The 17,249-nt window shown below is 44.0% G+C and overlaps 1 protein-coding gene across 1 annotated transcript in view; it reads right to left on the reverse strand.

The window, feature by feature from the left end:
- The window catches only part of ABCC4 (ATP binding cassette subfamily C member 4 (PEL blood group)), a 246,481-nt gene that overhangs the window by 51,542 nt on the left and 177,690 nt on the right, over positions 1-17,249 (reverse strand). The window contains exons 21-24 of the mRNA XM_028112074.2: positions 8,635-8,785; positions 2,781-2,900; positions 1,162-1,272; positions 97-191 (exon numbers count right to left, since the gene is read on the reverse strand). Of these exons, the coding sequence (XP_027967875.1) occupies positions 97-191; positions 1,162-1,272; positions 2,781-2,900; positions 8,635-8,785 (477 nt within the window). The remainder of the gene's footprint in view (positions 1-96; positions 192-1,161; positions 1,273-2,780; positions 2,901-8,634; positions 8,786-17,249) is intronic.

Genomic DNA, 17,249 nt, shown 5'->3' on the forward strand with positions numbered 1-17,249 from the left:
AAAATAACAGTTTTAATATTTTACATAAGAAGTGCTTTTATGCCATTTAATGGCAGGGAGACTTGAAAAGGCTCAGAACGTTCAGATAAACATTACCATATTCTCCACTTCGGCGCTTTGCCTGACACACCACTGGAACATCCCCATGAGTGTGAGGGCGTAGGACAAGGCCAGGCCAACCTGCCCAGCATCTACAGCAGAAACAGGAAGAAGAAGGGGAATAAAATTAGTTCCATTCTTAACCCCAAGCACAGGTCCTTCTGTCATGTTACCAACAAGATTCCTTTATAATATTTAAGTACATTGTATATAATGATATTAACAGTTATACTTTTACTATCTGATGATTGAGACCATAATAAAATAGAAAAGTCGCCATAAATTCAGAAAGACTGTTAAGTGAGCTTATTAATCCCTACAGGATTGACACACACTTGACTGTATGCCACAGGTGAGAAATAATGTCATTATTCAGACTCCCAGACTGATTGATGGTTTTAAGAGCCCCGTTAACCTAATTTCACGTACTACGGCCAATGCAACCGCAGCTGGAAACCACTAAAAACAAGGCAACGGGTTCTAAGAGCTAGTGCTTTTAAATCTAAACTATTACTCACACTGTTCCATTATTAAATAGTGTGATTCAGCGTTGTTACTATGGAATAGTTAGGGATAGTGAATGCATGCCATGCACACCACACCTGTTCATCTGGTACCCACCTGGCAGGGAGGCTAGCATTCTTTCCTGCCGAGTATTTTCCCAACCCAGGGTACCAGGCAGGTACTGCCAAGAGATCCGAATAGCCCTAATGTAAAAACCTAAAGCCCTAAGATGGACAAAATGCGTAACGGAAAACTTGGTTCTCTCCTCACAACAACCAGATGCCATACTGGTAATGTACAGAAAGTTAGCTGCCACAGCTGCATGGTCCTCAACCTATCTGAAGACAGAAGGAACTCGTCGGGATCCAAATGACCACTCAGCATGGACCACGCTGCTGAATCACACCTGACCTGACACACGGCAAATGCTTTCATGTGATTCAATAGAACCAAACAGTATATGACATCTGACAAGGTGGCAAGAGTTTAATTTAATAACTGTAAACGCAGCTATAAATTGTAATCATACCACAAATAGTTCTTCACATCTGTACTTACTTGTTGCCAGAATCAGGGACCCAAAGGCAACAACAATGACCAAGATGGCGCAGATGGCATCCAGACGCACGGCGAACCATCGGGACGTTGTCAGGAACAAGAACCATGCCTCTGGATTTGGGGAAGCATAATAAGCAAAAGGAAGAAGTAGAAAAACCATGTTAACTACTCTGAATGAGAGAGAGAGCATTTTGCAAGGGTGAGCTCCAGGAGGTTTTTACACAACATCGACAGCAAAGTTCCACACCTGAGGAACCTGGAGGTTCCAGAAAGCTAAGTTCTGACACAAGACGATGTATGGTCCAGGCAGGAATCTGTACAGTGGCTTTGTGGGAAGTATGCACTGAAAAACTCAACCCAGAGATTATAAACAAAAATAAGATCATAATAAAAAACATGAAAAAATGGGCTCATCAGTGCATTTTTCATAGTGCCAGACCTCAACGTGAGGCTTGTCCACTCATGTGGTTTACTGTTCCCAGTTCTGATAGCAGAAAGCACAGCAGATCCCACTTTGTTTCCAGCACCTTCCATACTTACTAGAGGTCCCTGCACAGTGTTTATTCCTTAGGATCCAGTAGCTCAAGGATCACTTTGCTAAAAGTACCTACTTGCAGCTTTCAAAATGCCATCTTATCTTCAAAATACAATAAAGATTGGAAAGATGGGCCAGGATTTTATAAACTTAGAGGAAACTCTGAAGCTTCTACATCGCAAAAAACCTCACAGATATATAGAGAATAATACATATCAAGTGGGGGGCGCCTGGGTGGCTCAGTCGTCAGGCGTCTACCTTCGGCTCAGGTCTTGATCCCAGGGTCCTGGGATCGAGCCCCGCATCGGGCTCCCTGCTCCTCGGGAAGCCTGCTTCTCCCTCTCCCACTCCCACTGCTTGTGTTCCTGCTCTCGCTGTGTCTCTCTCTGTCAAATAAATAAATAAAATCTTTAAAAAAAAAAATACGTATCAAGCGGGTAGCAAATCTGATCATCAGGAAACTGATTTCCTCAGGAATTTCTGTCACCCTACATGATCTGACAATAAGAACTGGCAAACTACAGTCTGTGGGCCAAGAATGGCCCACCACCTGTTGTTGTAAATAAAGTTTTATTTGAACACAGCCACGGCCATGTGCTGAGGTAGTATCTTTGCCTGTGTTCCTGTTACAACAGCAACGCTGAAGAGCTGCAATAGACAATCAAGTGCACAAAGCCTAAAACATTTACTGTCTGGGCCCTTACAAGAAAAGTTCACCGACCCCTGCCCTAAAAGGACAGAAAGCCACAGGGCGTGGTAATGGAAGGACAATGCAAGCCACTGGGATCTCAGGGGAACGGGAAGCAAGCAGAAGATTCTGAGGCGTCACGGCAGAGAGGAGGGGACGGAGACATGCTGAGGAAGCACGTGGGGCGGGGCCAGCAGCAGACAGACAGAGAGGAACTGACCACTAAGGACAAGAGAGGGAGGCGGGGCCAGCAGCAGACAGACAGAGAGGAACTGACCACTAAGGACAAGAGAGGGAGGCGGGGCCGGCAGCAGACAGACAGAGAGGAACTGACCACCAAGGACAAGAGAGGGAGTCTATCCCGTTCTTTGAAACCATTTCCAGCAACTTGCAGACCTGAATGCAAATCCTGGTGAGCGTCGAACAGTTCCTGGAACCTCTCTTCAGTCTGATAGGCCCGGATGGTCCAGAGCCCCTGGAGAGAGGACGACAGGTGGGAGAACACCGGACTCCGTGCTGGGGAAGCAGAGACAGACACAAAGCGGGTGAGGCCGGGGTGCGGGGAAACCAAGGGCCTCCCATGCCCTGTGGCCACACGCCCGCCCGCCCCCCAGAGCTCGGCAACTTCAGGCTGCTTGGGGAAGAAGGGACGGTGCCCCTCCCGGAGACGAACAAACATGTCAACCCTCAAACTCCTGGTCACATCACGCGTCACGTTAAAGACCTGAAAATGCAAGTTTCTCTCCGAACCAATCTTGGACCAAATTCAAATCCTTGCTAGATCTGAGTAACTAAACTCTTTCTTTGCTAACTCATTTGTCAAGGTCCTCCTCAGACATGGCCTCCCTCCATAACACCTCCCCGACAGCCCTCTGGGAGGGAAATTCTGTTGAGTAATTTTTGAGTCACTAACGTTCTTAAATTTAATTCTGCTAGAGTACCCACCACACTGAATTATGACTGCCTATCTGTGCGTCCCTCTCTGCTATGTGACTATTACTTAAGGGCTGGGATAAAGTCCGTGTAGCCCTGAAACCATAACAGGTAAGTGATGTGTAAGGGTCTGGCCAGCCTGCCACTCTCCCTGCCTCCTGGGGCATCTCCCTGTGCCTGCTCCCATGCCAACAGTCTCTTTCCAGAGTACCGGAGAACCTGGGTATTGCACTGCCCTTGTGCCCACAGGGCCTGGGCAGCCACGGCATCTCTGAATAGCCTGGACTTTGGCTGGGGGAGCCTGCTCTGCTGGACACCTGGTGTTTGGAGGTTTGCTGTGTGACACTAACATCGACCACCCTTCCAGAACCTGACCACGAACTCAGTGGCCATTCTCTTCTGAATAACTTCATGGTGGTTTGGGGCCTGATGTCATCCGACCATTCATTTTCCCACTACCTTCTCTAGGAGCACAGTGTGTGTGGACACCAGGGTCTGGCTCCCGCCAATCAGAGAAAAGGTGGGCTGCAGGCTGCTGGGCACCATGAATGAGGCCATGACCAGCTATTGTCAGGGGCAGTGCTGAGAGCCTGGGACCTCTCTCTGGGATGAATAATACTTTGTGCTTTATCAGCAGGTAACACTGACTTATTACTTTGTTACCTGTGCACATCCTAAAGAAGAGGTGTTAGTAAAATCCCTGGGTGTTCAGGGAAAGGGCAGATCACTTAGCTCTTGAGAGGTTGCAGAGGTTTTATAAAATGATAGGAAGAAACAATTTAGGGGAAAACTCAAACTTATTTTAGAGCCTGACTCCTTAGCCTGGCATCCAGATGCCTCTCTGTGAGTTCAGTCAATGCCTCTGTGCATGTGGGCATTGCAGGTATTGGGGGAGGGGCAGATGCTGGGTACAAACGTACAGACACAGGACCTCCTCTTACAGCTTAGTGACCACGGCTCCTCAAGCAAGGAAGGAGCAGACTTCTCCATGTGAGACACTGGGGTTTAGAGAAGATGGGACGCACTGGGCTGTGGGCCTCTTTCCTGACTGGGATATCTAACTGGGATATTAACCATTAAGGGCCCTCACCTGGGATACTGCTTTAAGGAAAAAACCTTCTCTGAACTGAGGCATGAGCTAACATTTCCCCTTGTATCTACTTTAGGCAAAGAGCCTCAAGTGAACTCAGTGGTGGTTTGGACCGTCCAGTTGTAGGTTTCTGATCTAGGATCCACACCACCCTCTCTCTTCGTTATACTGAGGAACCTTTAGCCTTTGTGCATTTTAGCTTCCATTAAATCTGTACTTTTAAGACAGTAATATGAACATAAGGGACCAAGGCCATGCTCTAAATAAATAAGGCTGAAGGTTTTGAACAGGCCTTTTTTTTGCACTCCCTAGCAAATGCCCAAAACATAGTCAATGTGGAAACAGGGTTCTTAGCAAGATGACTCAGGAGATTTCCAGGCCCATGACTCTATCAAGAAAGTACCAAAAGTCCAGCTCCAGAAAGCACAGAGAACTCACTAGAACCATGTCTTCATTTCTTGAGCAAATGTTGGGACATAAACGGTTTTATCACAGACAACATTTCTGAGAAGGAAGGAGATATGGCCATTCACTCAGGGAGAGACCTTGAATGAAATGCTTCCGTGTGGCCATCCTCACTGGCTTCCCTCATCAGCAGATCAAGGTTGTGATTGATCTTCTCTGGCAAGGTTTCAGGGCAGGGTCGACTTCAGAAATCAGGGGCTGTCCCGGCCTTGAACACCAGGGAACCCAGAGACCACATCACCAAGTTTACCTCAGACCCAAGAGTTACAAGTGGTATAGCAGGGTTCTGTACCAGGGAAAAGCTATCCTGTTCTTTCACATACTTAGGATTCAGCAGGATGCCAGGATGATGAACTGGAGGGTCTGCAATGAAAATTAACTGGCCCCATGGAGGGAAATGGAAAGTGAAGGCTCTGGTATATTCTCTTGCCCAATATAATGCCTTTCTCCCCACAAATGACTGAGATGGCTATCCTGCAGTAGACCTCTAGAGAACCCATGGTGTTAGCCAGCAGTTTGACAAATGCAACCCTACCTTTCACGAGACTGACAACTACGTGTCCCACGACCCTGAGGACTCTTTGGGACATACCCTACAAGGATTGCAAACCCTCCTCAGGAGGGAGACGGCAGGGAACTGCCTCAAGGACCCGGCCAACAGCCCTGCTGTAGGTTATCATTTACGTTAGGTGAGGCCTGCTGGTTGTCATGTTCTTAATTCCCTCATGTTCAAGGTTCTAGCACCTTTCCACGTGGCCAGGAAGCACTTTACAACCATCAGTGCAAACAATCCTCATGAGAGCCCCAGAGGGCAGGTGCTATTCCATATTTGACAGAGGGCAAAGTAGGCAGAGGGATTAAGAACACTGGCCAAGTAGTAAATTAACTAAGTGGTAGAGCTGCGGGTCAGACCCAGCTCTTATTCCCAATGCTATGCTTTTTAATCACTGCCACAGTGTCTCAGAGGGAAAATAATCAGGTTAAATCAAGATGCCAACATGCAACTAAATGTATTTTTCTCCAGACTTTGTAGCTTACGTTTAGAAAACCCCAAAAATCATCCTTAGTGCATCTCCAGTAGCCCTATCCATTACTGTATATCTTATTAAATGCCTGGAAATCCAGCACGCGAACTAACAGCAGCAGACATGAGTGTCTATGGTCTGAAACACGGGACACACGGTTAGCCCTCCCCAGCGATGCCCATGGCAGACGTTGCTAGTTGATCACAGTACCCTTACACACGGAATAAGGATGTAGCTTCATAACTCAGGCATTGCCAAACGATGAGAGCTGGCTAGAAAAATGCAACCAAGCAGATTCTGGTTTTATGCACTTCTTTATGATTGAACAGTGCTACCATGCTCACTTTAGCGAAAATGGGAAACCATTATGATCACATCTGCATAAGTCATTAAAATGGCTTAAATGGTGGCCTGAGGTTTCAGAGGCAGCTAGGCAGTACGATCTGAAAATCATCCTCGGGACTTCAATAGTCCTTTCAAAGCATGAGGAGGAAGCAGATTTATGCCTGGTAGCCACAGCAATCAGGTATCCTCCTTTGATGCTCCTTACTTGCAGTGGCCGCAAGAAATACTCTCACTTACTGCTTAGAGAAAAACAAAAGAATTGTTATTTATGGCACAGACCCCCGACCCAGATAGATGACGACAAACAGTTCTAATCAACTGGCTGCCAACATTTGGTTATCTGGGTGCGTGGAGGTAGAAATATCTGTACTTAATGTATTACTGTAGCCTACTGGGGTGCAGGAATATTCCACATTATTTCCAAATACCCTACAGGGGCCACGCTAACGTTCTCACAATCTCCAGATCAAACCCTACGATAACCCTACGCTGTTTCTTGAAAAAGACTCAGGAGAGCCCCTTCTCTCTTATTCCAGAGACCCCATTTGAATAAACCTGAGACCTCCTATAGAACAAGATTGATGACAACAGACTCCATTTCATGAGTGGTCTCCAATCCTAAATGTCTGAAGCCTTGTTGTTTACACAAAAGACTGGCTGGAGCTCATCATTTATTCTTCAACCTTCTCCACGTCCCACCATGGTAACATCACATCAGCCCGATGGTCCACACATCTGGACAACATTGCTTCGCCACCCCAAGGAAACACCTCACAAAACCACACTTCATGGTAGTTTAGCTGGTTCTCAGAGGACTGAAAAATTTTCTATAGCTTTTATGAAATCAATGCCCATTATCCTTTATGCAAACGCTTATGATAAATCCCTCTCAAAAATATTTATTAACCAGGGGGCCTGGGGAGCTCAGTCGATTAAGCATCCAACTCTTGATTTCAGCTCAGGTCATGGTCTCAGGGTCATGAGATCGAGCCCCGAGTCAGGCTCTGTGCTCAGTGTGGAGCCTGTTTGGGATTCTCTCTCTCTCTCTCTCTCTGCCCCTCCCCTGCCCATGCTCTAAAACAAAACAAAACTTATTAAAAAAGAAACACGCATACATCATAACAAAAAAAACTCCCGGATCCTGATGAACTTGTATTTCTCCACTTGGTAGATTGGAGAACCATGAGACCCAATGTTTCTCTTTTTAGCTTGGCTTCCAGAAAGCTAAGTTGGTATTAATTTGCAGTAACTATCCATAGTTGAGGTTTCTGATACAAACATCTTCCTTCTTTATGTTTAGGTCTTTACACCGCCCCCCTTTTTCTTTAAAGATTTAATTTATTTGACAGAGAGAGAGAGACAGCGAGAGAGGGAACACAAGCAGGGGGAGTGGGAGAGGGAGAAGCGGTCTTCCCACTGAGCAGGGAGCCCAATGCGGGGCTCGATCCCAGGACCCTGGGATCATGACCTGAGCCAAAGGCAGACGCTTAACGACTGAGCCACCCAGGCGCCCCCCCCTTTCTTTTTAAAAATACAACAATCAACACTCCTTATGATTTGTTTTAGTAATAATGAAATGTGTTTGTGCATTGAGATAAGCTCTGAATGACTTCATCCTCTGTGATTAACCGTGTTTTCCCATTATTCCAAAACTAAGAAGTTGTATAGAGAACAGACTAAATGTATACTGAACAGAACCCTTTCCTGTGTCCTCCCAAGGGAATTATATTCAGGATCCATTTATAGGAACAGCCTAAGGGGGGTGGAAAACTTCAAACAGTGTGGCATGACAGGAAATACTAGTGATAATAAAGAGTAAGACTGAAAAGAACAGCGCTTATCTTTTCAGAACATTTAACAACTGCAACTTTTTTTTGCCATTTTTTGAGTGTGTGGTAGTAATGTATTTTTCAAATGTATCACTTCTGACATATGACACCTTCTTCTCCTTTCCCTAATCTTTCCCTTTCTTTGTCATTTCTAGACCCTTCAGGGGAAGAAAAATTCCATATTTGCACTTTGTAGTAGTTCCAACATGAAATATTTCTTTAAAAACGTTGAATACCTGCTCTAAGTTAGGAAGTACATCATGACCGAGACAGAAATGGCCCCTAGTTTCATGGTGCTCACATTCCAGTGGAGCTTTAATGCACAGACATCCCTGTCCCTTCCTGGTGTCCCTGGCAAAGCTGCCCCTGGCAGGCCACCAGCACCATTTGTCCCAAGTGCCACACTGACTCACGGTGTACACAGTATTCGATGATTTAATGTTAACCTGGAGAAAAAAATATCTGGAAGATAGAGTCTGCACAGTTTCAGGGGCCTCCTTAATTACAGCATGAATGGAAGTGAGCCCGCATCGCCATCCCAACCTGAGATCCTCTGTACTCACTTGTAGATTCCAGGCGTTTGACATCTCTCGATGTTTCTAAGAAATATCGCCGAAGAACAAAGAAAAGGATGCCCAGGGGAATCAGAGGTATCGCGATCCACGGGATCACCGCCACTGCCACGCCCACCACACCAAGAACTTGTAGAAAAGTCTGAAATAGGGAAAATAGATTCAGAGACCTTCTTAGGAAGAATTCTCTTCAAACATAGACTGTAATGGCTTGTTTTGTTCGGATTCAACTCCTTTCTTCCAAAGACTTGTTGGAATGATAGGGAACGCTTTCCCATCAAAGAAATAACAGAATATGATAGGTGCTCCGGATGATAGTTATTGCATACTTGCAACATGCCAAACACAGTAAAAACTTTCTAGATATGAGTTCTTTTACTATGCTCAGTAGCCCTAGAGGAGTGGCATTACAATCTTCCCTATTTAACAAATGAGAAAGTTTGAGACCCAGAGAGAGCAGGACTTGAATCCCAAACTATCACAAGTTGGTAGATATTATCAGGGAAATCAGCAAGTGGGAATCACAGATGAGGAATCATCCATAAGACTCAACTATACATGTAGGGATAAAGAAGTGGTTAATTACAAATTCAGTGGAAAAACTTAAGTGTTTATCTTTGGAAGTGGGGATTCCTCTTTCTTGGCTTTCTATCCACAATTAACATTTACTGAGTGCTCACTGCGTACAGGACTACCCATTATATATTTCACATGTGTTAACTATTTAATCCTCAGAATCGCCCTACAGAATACTAGTACTATCATTTTACAGATGGAGACTGAAGCACAGGGAGAGGAAAAGCAACTTGATCAAGACTGCAGAGCATTAAGTCACTGAGACAGGGAGCGTACATCATTTGCCATCATGACATATTTAAGCTGGTCCTCAATATAATGCAACTTTTTCTTGTTCAGGAATACATTCTTGACTTAATTGAGCCCCCTAATTTGTCCTTAATTTTTCTTCTAAAGATCTTACTTAAGGAATTTCAGAGTTCATCAGCATGCCTAATAAAATACAACGCAACCCATTTTTGATATTTCTTAGAAATCTGATGAAGAATTTTGATAATAAGGAAACACAAGGTCTTAAAAAAATTTTTTTAAGTTTTATCATCTGGGCCAACAGACACATGAAAAAGTGCTTGACATTACTAATCATGAAGGAAATGCAAATCAAAATCCACAATGAGACATCATCTTCTACCACTCAGAATGGTTAGTATCAAAAACACAAGAAATTACAAGTGTTGGTGAGGATGTGGAGAAAAGAGAACTCTCACGCACCATTGGTGGGAATGTAAATTGGTGCAGCCACCGTGGAAAACAGAATGCAGGTTCCCCCCAAAAATTAAAAATAGAAATATCATGCGATCCAGCAACTCTACTAACTGGGTATTTACCCAAAGAAAAGGAAAACACTAATTTGAAAAGAAACATGCTCCCCTATATTTACCACAGCATTATTTCCAATAGCCAAGATACGGAAGCAGCCCAAGTGTCCCTCAATAGATGAATGAATAAAAAAAATGAGGTCGTGCCGTTTGTGACAAATGGAAGAACCTAGAGGGCATTATGCTAAGTGAAGTAAAGTCAGACAGAAACAAATACTATATGATTTCACTTATATGTGGAATCTAAAAAGGAAACAAAAAGCAGAAATAAATCCATAAATACAGAGAGATGATGGTTGCCGGAGGGGAAGGGGGTCGACAGACAGGCAAAATGGGGGAAGGGGAGAGGGAGATACAGGCCTCCAGTTATGGAATGAATAGATCACAGGGATAAAGGGTGCAGCGTAGGGAAGAGAGTCAACGGTACTGTCGTGGTGTCGTACGGTGACAGATGGGAGCCATACACGTGAGCGCAGCCTAAGTACAGGGTGGGAGCATCACTATGGTGCACACGTGAAACTAAGGGAACACTGCATGTCACCTATACTTTAATAAAACAAAGGCTAATCCTTGATGCCCCATTTTTATAGGCCAGGCCATCATATTTCTGAAATAAAGATTTTAAATGAAAATATGACAAAAAACTGTTTTATTGCCAAAATAACAGTAAATTTTGTCTTCTGGATATTAAATTTTCTATCATTAGGGATAAACATTTACAATCTTTATTTCAAAGGCTAATGATGATAACAAGAGCAGGCGCCACGTGTCAGGTGTGAGCTGCACACAAGGAGCTGAGTGGGGTTCTAATAACACTCAATCATGACCTCGATCCCAGGAGATAATTTTACCTTGGGAAATGATATTGGCTAAAAAGACCAGGAAGCAAAGAAACCCAAGTCACTGCATGATGCTAACTGAAGTATCCATCTTTGTCAGGAAAAGGAGGACATCATGGTGCACGACTTCAGGGGATATGAATGCAAGCAACACTTCGCATCTGCCTGCTAGGACACTGGGGTCGTCGAGTGGTGGGAATGGGCACGTTTGCATGGCATGGGCCAAGGCCTCCGAAGTTTGTGAACTCAGATGGATACAAACCCAGAGCCATGTGCACAAGCCACAGAGGGCTGTGGAAATACAGGGAAGAATCCATGAACACAGTTTGGAAGGTTCCGTTACTTATGACCGAATTTCACAGGCCAGCTTAACAAACAGAGCGGCAATGAATAACTTGCTGTAGTAATCACGGCTGACGGACACGCTGCCCAAGAGGGAGCCGGGCTGCAAAGGTTAACCTAGGTTGTTCTGTGGCCTCTCAGAAGGCGCCAGCCAGGGCAGCAGGCCCCAGGACGCATCTCCAAGGAAAGGATTAGCAGGGTAATGCCTGACAGAGATATAGGTTATCATCTCCCAGTTATTTCAAATCAGTTTTCTCAGAACATCCTCACAACCAGCTTCTGAATGAGAAAAGTAGGAGTTGTCATTTCCATTTGCAGATAAGGGATGTGAAAGCTAGGACGTTAAGTGGTGGTCCCAAGTTCTCCCGGGATGTTGCTGTGTTATGGAGAAAGCCAGGAACAGTGCCTGGGCAGGGAATCCTGCAAGCAGCCGGTGCATGGCGGAAGGAGGAAACTTCCAGAACTATGAATGTGTGGACAGGAGCCCCGGGGAGTCAAACTGCATTATTTTGATGTAGACTCATGTGCTTTTATGGTTTCTGCCAGTCCCCAATGTGGTATCCATACAAAACCCAAAGTGAAGAGGCATGGAATTCTGAAGGAACAAGTCCAATCATAAGTGGAGGAAACAGGGCTGTCTGGGCCTCTCTGCTTTCATACCTACACCTGACTAATTTCTGACAGCTACTGTATTAACTGATGTAACCCACCCTCCTACACCAACTAGGAAGCCAAGCTTCTTCCTTCACACTCATGAAGAGGGGTCCTTCTAGCTCCTTCTATGTCTGGTCTTAAGTAATCACTAGGCTTGCCACTATTAGTTGTCAGGAAAAAAAACCTGAGATGTTGTTAATCATAAAAACATATAAATTTACAATTTTTCGGATGCCTGGGTGGCTCAGTGAGTTAAGCATCTGCCCTCAGCTGAGGTCTTGGTCCCAGGGTCCTGGGATCAAGTCCCGAGCTGGGCTTCTTGCCCAGCGGGGGGAGTCTGCTTTTCCCTCTCCCTCTGCCCCTCCCCCTGCTTGTGCTCACACTCTCTGTCTCTCTCAAATAAATAAAAATCTAAAAAAAAATTGACAATTTTTTTCAGCAGACTAACATCATTTGATTGAACAATTATTCACCTGTTCCAATTACCTGGCTCTCCCTAGGGTGGGGTCCTTTTATGGCTAACCCAGCCCAACAGATTACCTGGGCAGCAGAGGTAAGCTCAAAACACAGGGCTCCACTGGGGCTGTACCAATGCTCTCTTTTCTTGGGTAGCCATTGAAGACCACTAACTGCTACTCTCAGAAATTCCCAAGTTAGGTTAGGTCTTTCAGATTTGATGCCCCCAGATTCTGAAGCAATTCCAAGAGGGTTTCTTTAAGAGTTTATTTCTATTTGTGGGTCTTGCTATAGCCAGCCTCACAGTGAATTAGTTGTTATACTATACTGTAAAAACATAATGTACAGGTTTACATTTATACATATTTATGTATAGACATATATTAATCTTTTATTGCCAGCAAACGTTTTTTAAGTAATCTCTATGTCCAACGTGGGGCTCGAAATCACAACCCTAAGATCAAGAGTCTCATGGTTTACCAGGTACCCCCTGCAGGCAAACTCTTTATGGAAGTTGGCAAGGGACAAAAATGGTATCCAAGCAAAAAAGGTAATATTCTGAAGGGGGAAACAAGATTCTGGTGGAAAACAAACCCCTATCCCTTCCTTGAAGGAATCTCATTTCTTCTTTCCATATTCTCAGGAATTCCAAGGAGGTACACACTCATTTTCTCCCATCTGACTGGATTCCAAGCCTATATGATGACCCATGCCCTCAGCCAGTGCTTCTGTACCTCTGATCATGCTAAGGCACAAAGAGACAATGTACTATGCACAGCAAGAAACACATTAACCCAGAAGCACCTGAGCCAATCCTTGATGCCCAAGATCTAAGGGTAATCGTTATTTGGATAGGCTTGCATCCCAACTGGAACATACCAGTTAGGAATTCGATCCGAAATCTATGAACCCACAGGAACAAATACAAACAATTCTTGTACGTCGTTCACTTGAGAGGACATGTGACTTTTTGTAATTCAGAGTAATTCTGCAGCTTACAGAGAAGGTCAGCCAAGGCCTGGAAGGGAACTGCATTAGCCTGGCACTGTGCTATCTGACAGGGTCTAGTACAACCCTCTTGAATAGGAACAGGAGAAGTAACCCATTTCACCATTTCATCTTCACTGGGATATCCCACCAACATAAAAGGCTGAGGGGAGGTAGTGGGAATTAAATGAGATAATGTATATAAAGTGCCTAGCAGTCCAAGCTTAACATCCTAAGAACTATTATTATTACCCTTTCATGTGCTCTGGAAGCCAGGACCAGAAGAGGAGGGATGCTGCATTAACAGATTTATGGGCCCAAAGAATCTTTTTTTTTTTTTTTTAAAGATTTTATTTATTTGACAGAGAGAGACACAGCAAGAGAGGGAACACAAGCAGGGGGAGTGGGAGAGGGAGAAGCAGGCTTCCCGAGGAGCAGGGAGCCTGATGCGGGGCTCGATCCCAGGACCCTGGGACCATGACCTGAGCCGAAGGCAGATGCTTAACAACTCAGCCACCCAAGCGCCCCTATGGGCCCAAAGAATCTTAAACATACCATGGAAGTTGGATCCTAAGACATGGCTCACTCTAACCACTGGAGCAACTTAGTACTACCCAGGGACTCATCAAAGCAGAAGTTATTGCCCCCTGCACGTGGTAATGATGGCACACATACCAACGTGACTGGGGCTTTTCTTTGGCTATCATGTCTGAGGTCTATTTTGTGTGAATATGCACGTTTGAAATAAGATGACCAATAAACCTCATATGTATTACATTTTCGGTCCTCTCTGTTTTCACCCCACGTGTAGGCCTCCCAAAGAGAACCTCAGGATAATGGAGGCAGCTCAACATTTTTTGAGATTTTTCTTGTCTTATTCCATATTCTTTTTCTGCTTCAAGCCTCACTTCTTTGTGAAGACTTCCCACCCTGAAACTGCTCAGCATGTCTGGGAGAGTAAGGAAAAAGGTGGAGAACCTCCCAATCAACCAAACCAAACCAAACGCCAGATTATTCAATATGGCCAAAGGAAGAGACCAACTTGGCATCTTCTATTTCAGGCATCATGAACTGGTGTCGGTATCAAGAGAAATACAAAAGCAAGATTTTGTGCACTAGTGAATCCCAGAAAATTTAGCGGTGTCCACTGCAGGTTGGCCTTCTTGGTAAACAACCACACTGGTTCGGATGCCAGGATGCCCTGTCCCCATCCCCTGTGGAATAGATGCCTAAGGAGCCTCTCTTCCTCAGAAAGGAAGTGTCCTATGAGCCGCTGTTCTTTCTGATTAAACCACATGGGCATATAAATAAACTGTTAATGCGGTTTACAAAAGCAATAAAGGAAAAAACAATTCTTATGAAAAAGTTTAACTGCTTTGTTTGAAAAACTGCCCAGTTACAAATCTTGAGAAAAACGACATTGCTTCATTGCTAGCGCCAATGGCAAATCTCCTCATAACACTGAAGAAAATCTCCATATCTCCTTAACAACCAAAGAAAGGGGGCGCCTGGGTGCCTCTGTCCTTAGGCGTCTGCCTTCGGCTCAGTTCACTGTCCCAGGGGCCTGGGATGAGCCCCGCATCAGGCTCCCTGCTCAGCAGGAAACCTGCTTCTCCCTCTCCCACTCCCCCTGCCTATGTTCCCCCTCTCGCTGTGTCTCTCTCTGTCAAATAAGTAAATAAAATTTTTATTAAAAAAACAAAACAGGGGCGCCTGGGTGGCTCAGTTGTTAAGCATCTGCCTTCGGCTCAGGTCATGATCCCAGGGTCTCGGGATCGAGCCCCGCATCGGGCTCCCTGCTCAGCAGGAAGCCTGCTTCTCCTTCTCCCACTCCCCCTGCTTGTGTTCCCTCTCTCGCTGTGTCTCTCTCTGTCAAATAAATAAGTCTTTAAAAACAAAAACAAAACAAGGAAAGGTACAATTGCCCTACCCCCCCCCACCCACCAACACCAACAATGGATAACATTCCACGAGGCTTGCCATGTGTCCAAGCTCTTCGGTAGTTCACATGCTTTATGTCATTTCATCCACACATTCAATCGGAGCGGGAGAGATTATCACCTCCACCCACAAAGAAGGAAGCTGATGCTCACTGATGCTCAGAGAGGTTTAGGGATTTGTCCAAAGTTAATAATAATTAATAGTAAATTAATTATAATTATATAATTACAATCTTCTAATCTTATAATCTCTGCACGATATTGCACTCCATATAAAGATTCATACTTTAAAATACCTAAATACACTCCTGTTTTATGTTTTCCCTTTCTTTTGCATTTTCCAGGTTTTGCTGGGTTTCTTGTGGTTGTATCTGGTCTTCCCCATGAGATGCTCAGTCCTAGATTCCCAGCTCCTAGGGAAGAGCAGCCTGCTCATCTCACAGAGCAGAGCTGATCATTAAAAAGGTCCTAAAAATGCTTGCTAATAGAACACACAAACACATGTTGATTTAAGAAATACTGTTTGAATAAGGAAAAAAAAAGTTTCATAAGATGAGGTGTAAGCCCAGAAAGCAAATGGATTTGGGGGAAGTAGGGGAAGAGCCAAATTTAACTGAAATAAATACACAAAACCCAAAAACACAAAATGAGACTATTCTACATGCTTCGTATTTGTATTTGGATGGTGGTGAAAACAGTTTCCCCAGGACGTGTCTTCCACTAGAATTAATATTGTATCCCTAACCTTAGAGATTTTAAAGTATTTTTTTCACAAGGACAAGTAATAAAAAAAAAAAGGCTGGTTTGTCTGTTTAGCATTTAACGACCCAACTGCTTCCAGCCCTGTAGGAATTCCTAGGTATCTACCCACAATTTACTTTAAACTTAATTCCATGGGAGTCTGTTCCTGCTAGTCTTTGTGAAGCTTGTGCCAAGGAACATGTTTCCTATAAACAGCAGTAAAAATGTATTCTTCTTATTTTATGCAAATAAATATGTCATCCATACTTCTGGCTCACCCCATTCCTATTTGAACTCTTGCTTGCTCTCAGACTTCTATTAGGCACAAAGTGAAATATGTATTTAATCAGAGGGCCACTTAGTCAGTAGACAGTACTTTTATTATGTGTTTACAGTATTAAAAAATAAAATCAGGATCATTAAGATTGCTAACACCTCAAAGGAATTTCAAAGCTTTGAATTCTGCTGTCAGTCAGACTCTTATAAATTCTGTTCCAAGTTCTGATAAGTACAAATCGTCCAGATTGCCTTAAACGATTACTGATTTTGCAGAAGATAGGACTTACGTGCAATAAACAAAGCAAGATTCACTTCTTGGCAAGAAAACACGGCAAGATTTTCTTCTGATTTAGAGAGAAGAAAAAAACGATGCCTAGTTTTTAATCAGTAAGCTGTTTACTGATGTGGGTGTAGGAGAGATTCTTCTACCTATTTATTCTGGAAACATATGAGATAAAAAAAATAAGCTTTCAATGAAATGACTATCACATAGATTGTGCTGCTGGCTAATACAAGATTCTTGTGGAAGCAGTAAAATTTTGAACAGTCTATACAAACTCAAAGTATTAAGAACTAAAATGTAATTCCCATCACCTCCTCGTTACTCTTCAATTACTGGATATATAAAAGCAAAGGGAAAAATATAGAAGGCTCTTAAATATAAGCTCCTAACCCTTAACACCAACCTATGGTTCATATTAAGTCTGCAGGTGTAAGGGACATGCTTATATAGGCACCTTGCCTGTCTTGGGGAGTTCAGAAATCAGTTCTGGTTCCCAGAGCCCTCCTTTGTCACTTGTCTCTTTTGACTTGACCCAACTCAATCAGCTCCATTAAATCAGAACTTTATGGAACGCTGGTGTGTCTTATTTGTATGAAGACATCTATACAATCTCTCTTTAAGATTAAACTTTTCTAAACTTTCCTTTACTTGAGATACACTAATCACTCCTTTCACCCTCCATCTGTTGGTC

This window comes from Eumetopias jubatus, unplaced genomic scaffold (assembly GCF_037043125.1).
Source record: "Eumetopias jubatus isolate StellerSeaLion01/CBP00866 unplaced genomic scaffold, mEumJub1_p1.0 scaffold_3, whole genome shotgun sequence".
Classification (NCBI taxonomy): Eukaryota; Metazoa; Chordata; class Mammalia; order Carnivora; family Otariidae; genus Eumetopias; species Eumetopias jubatus.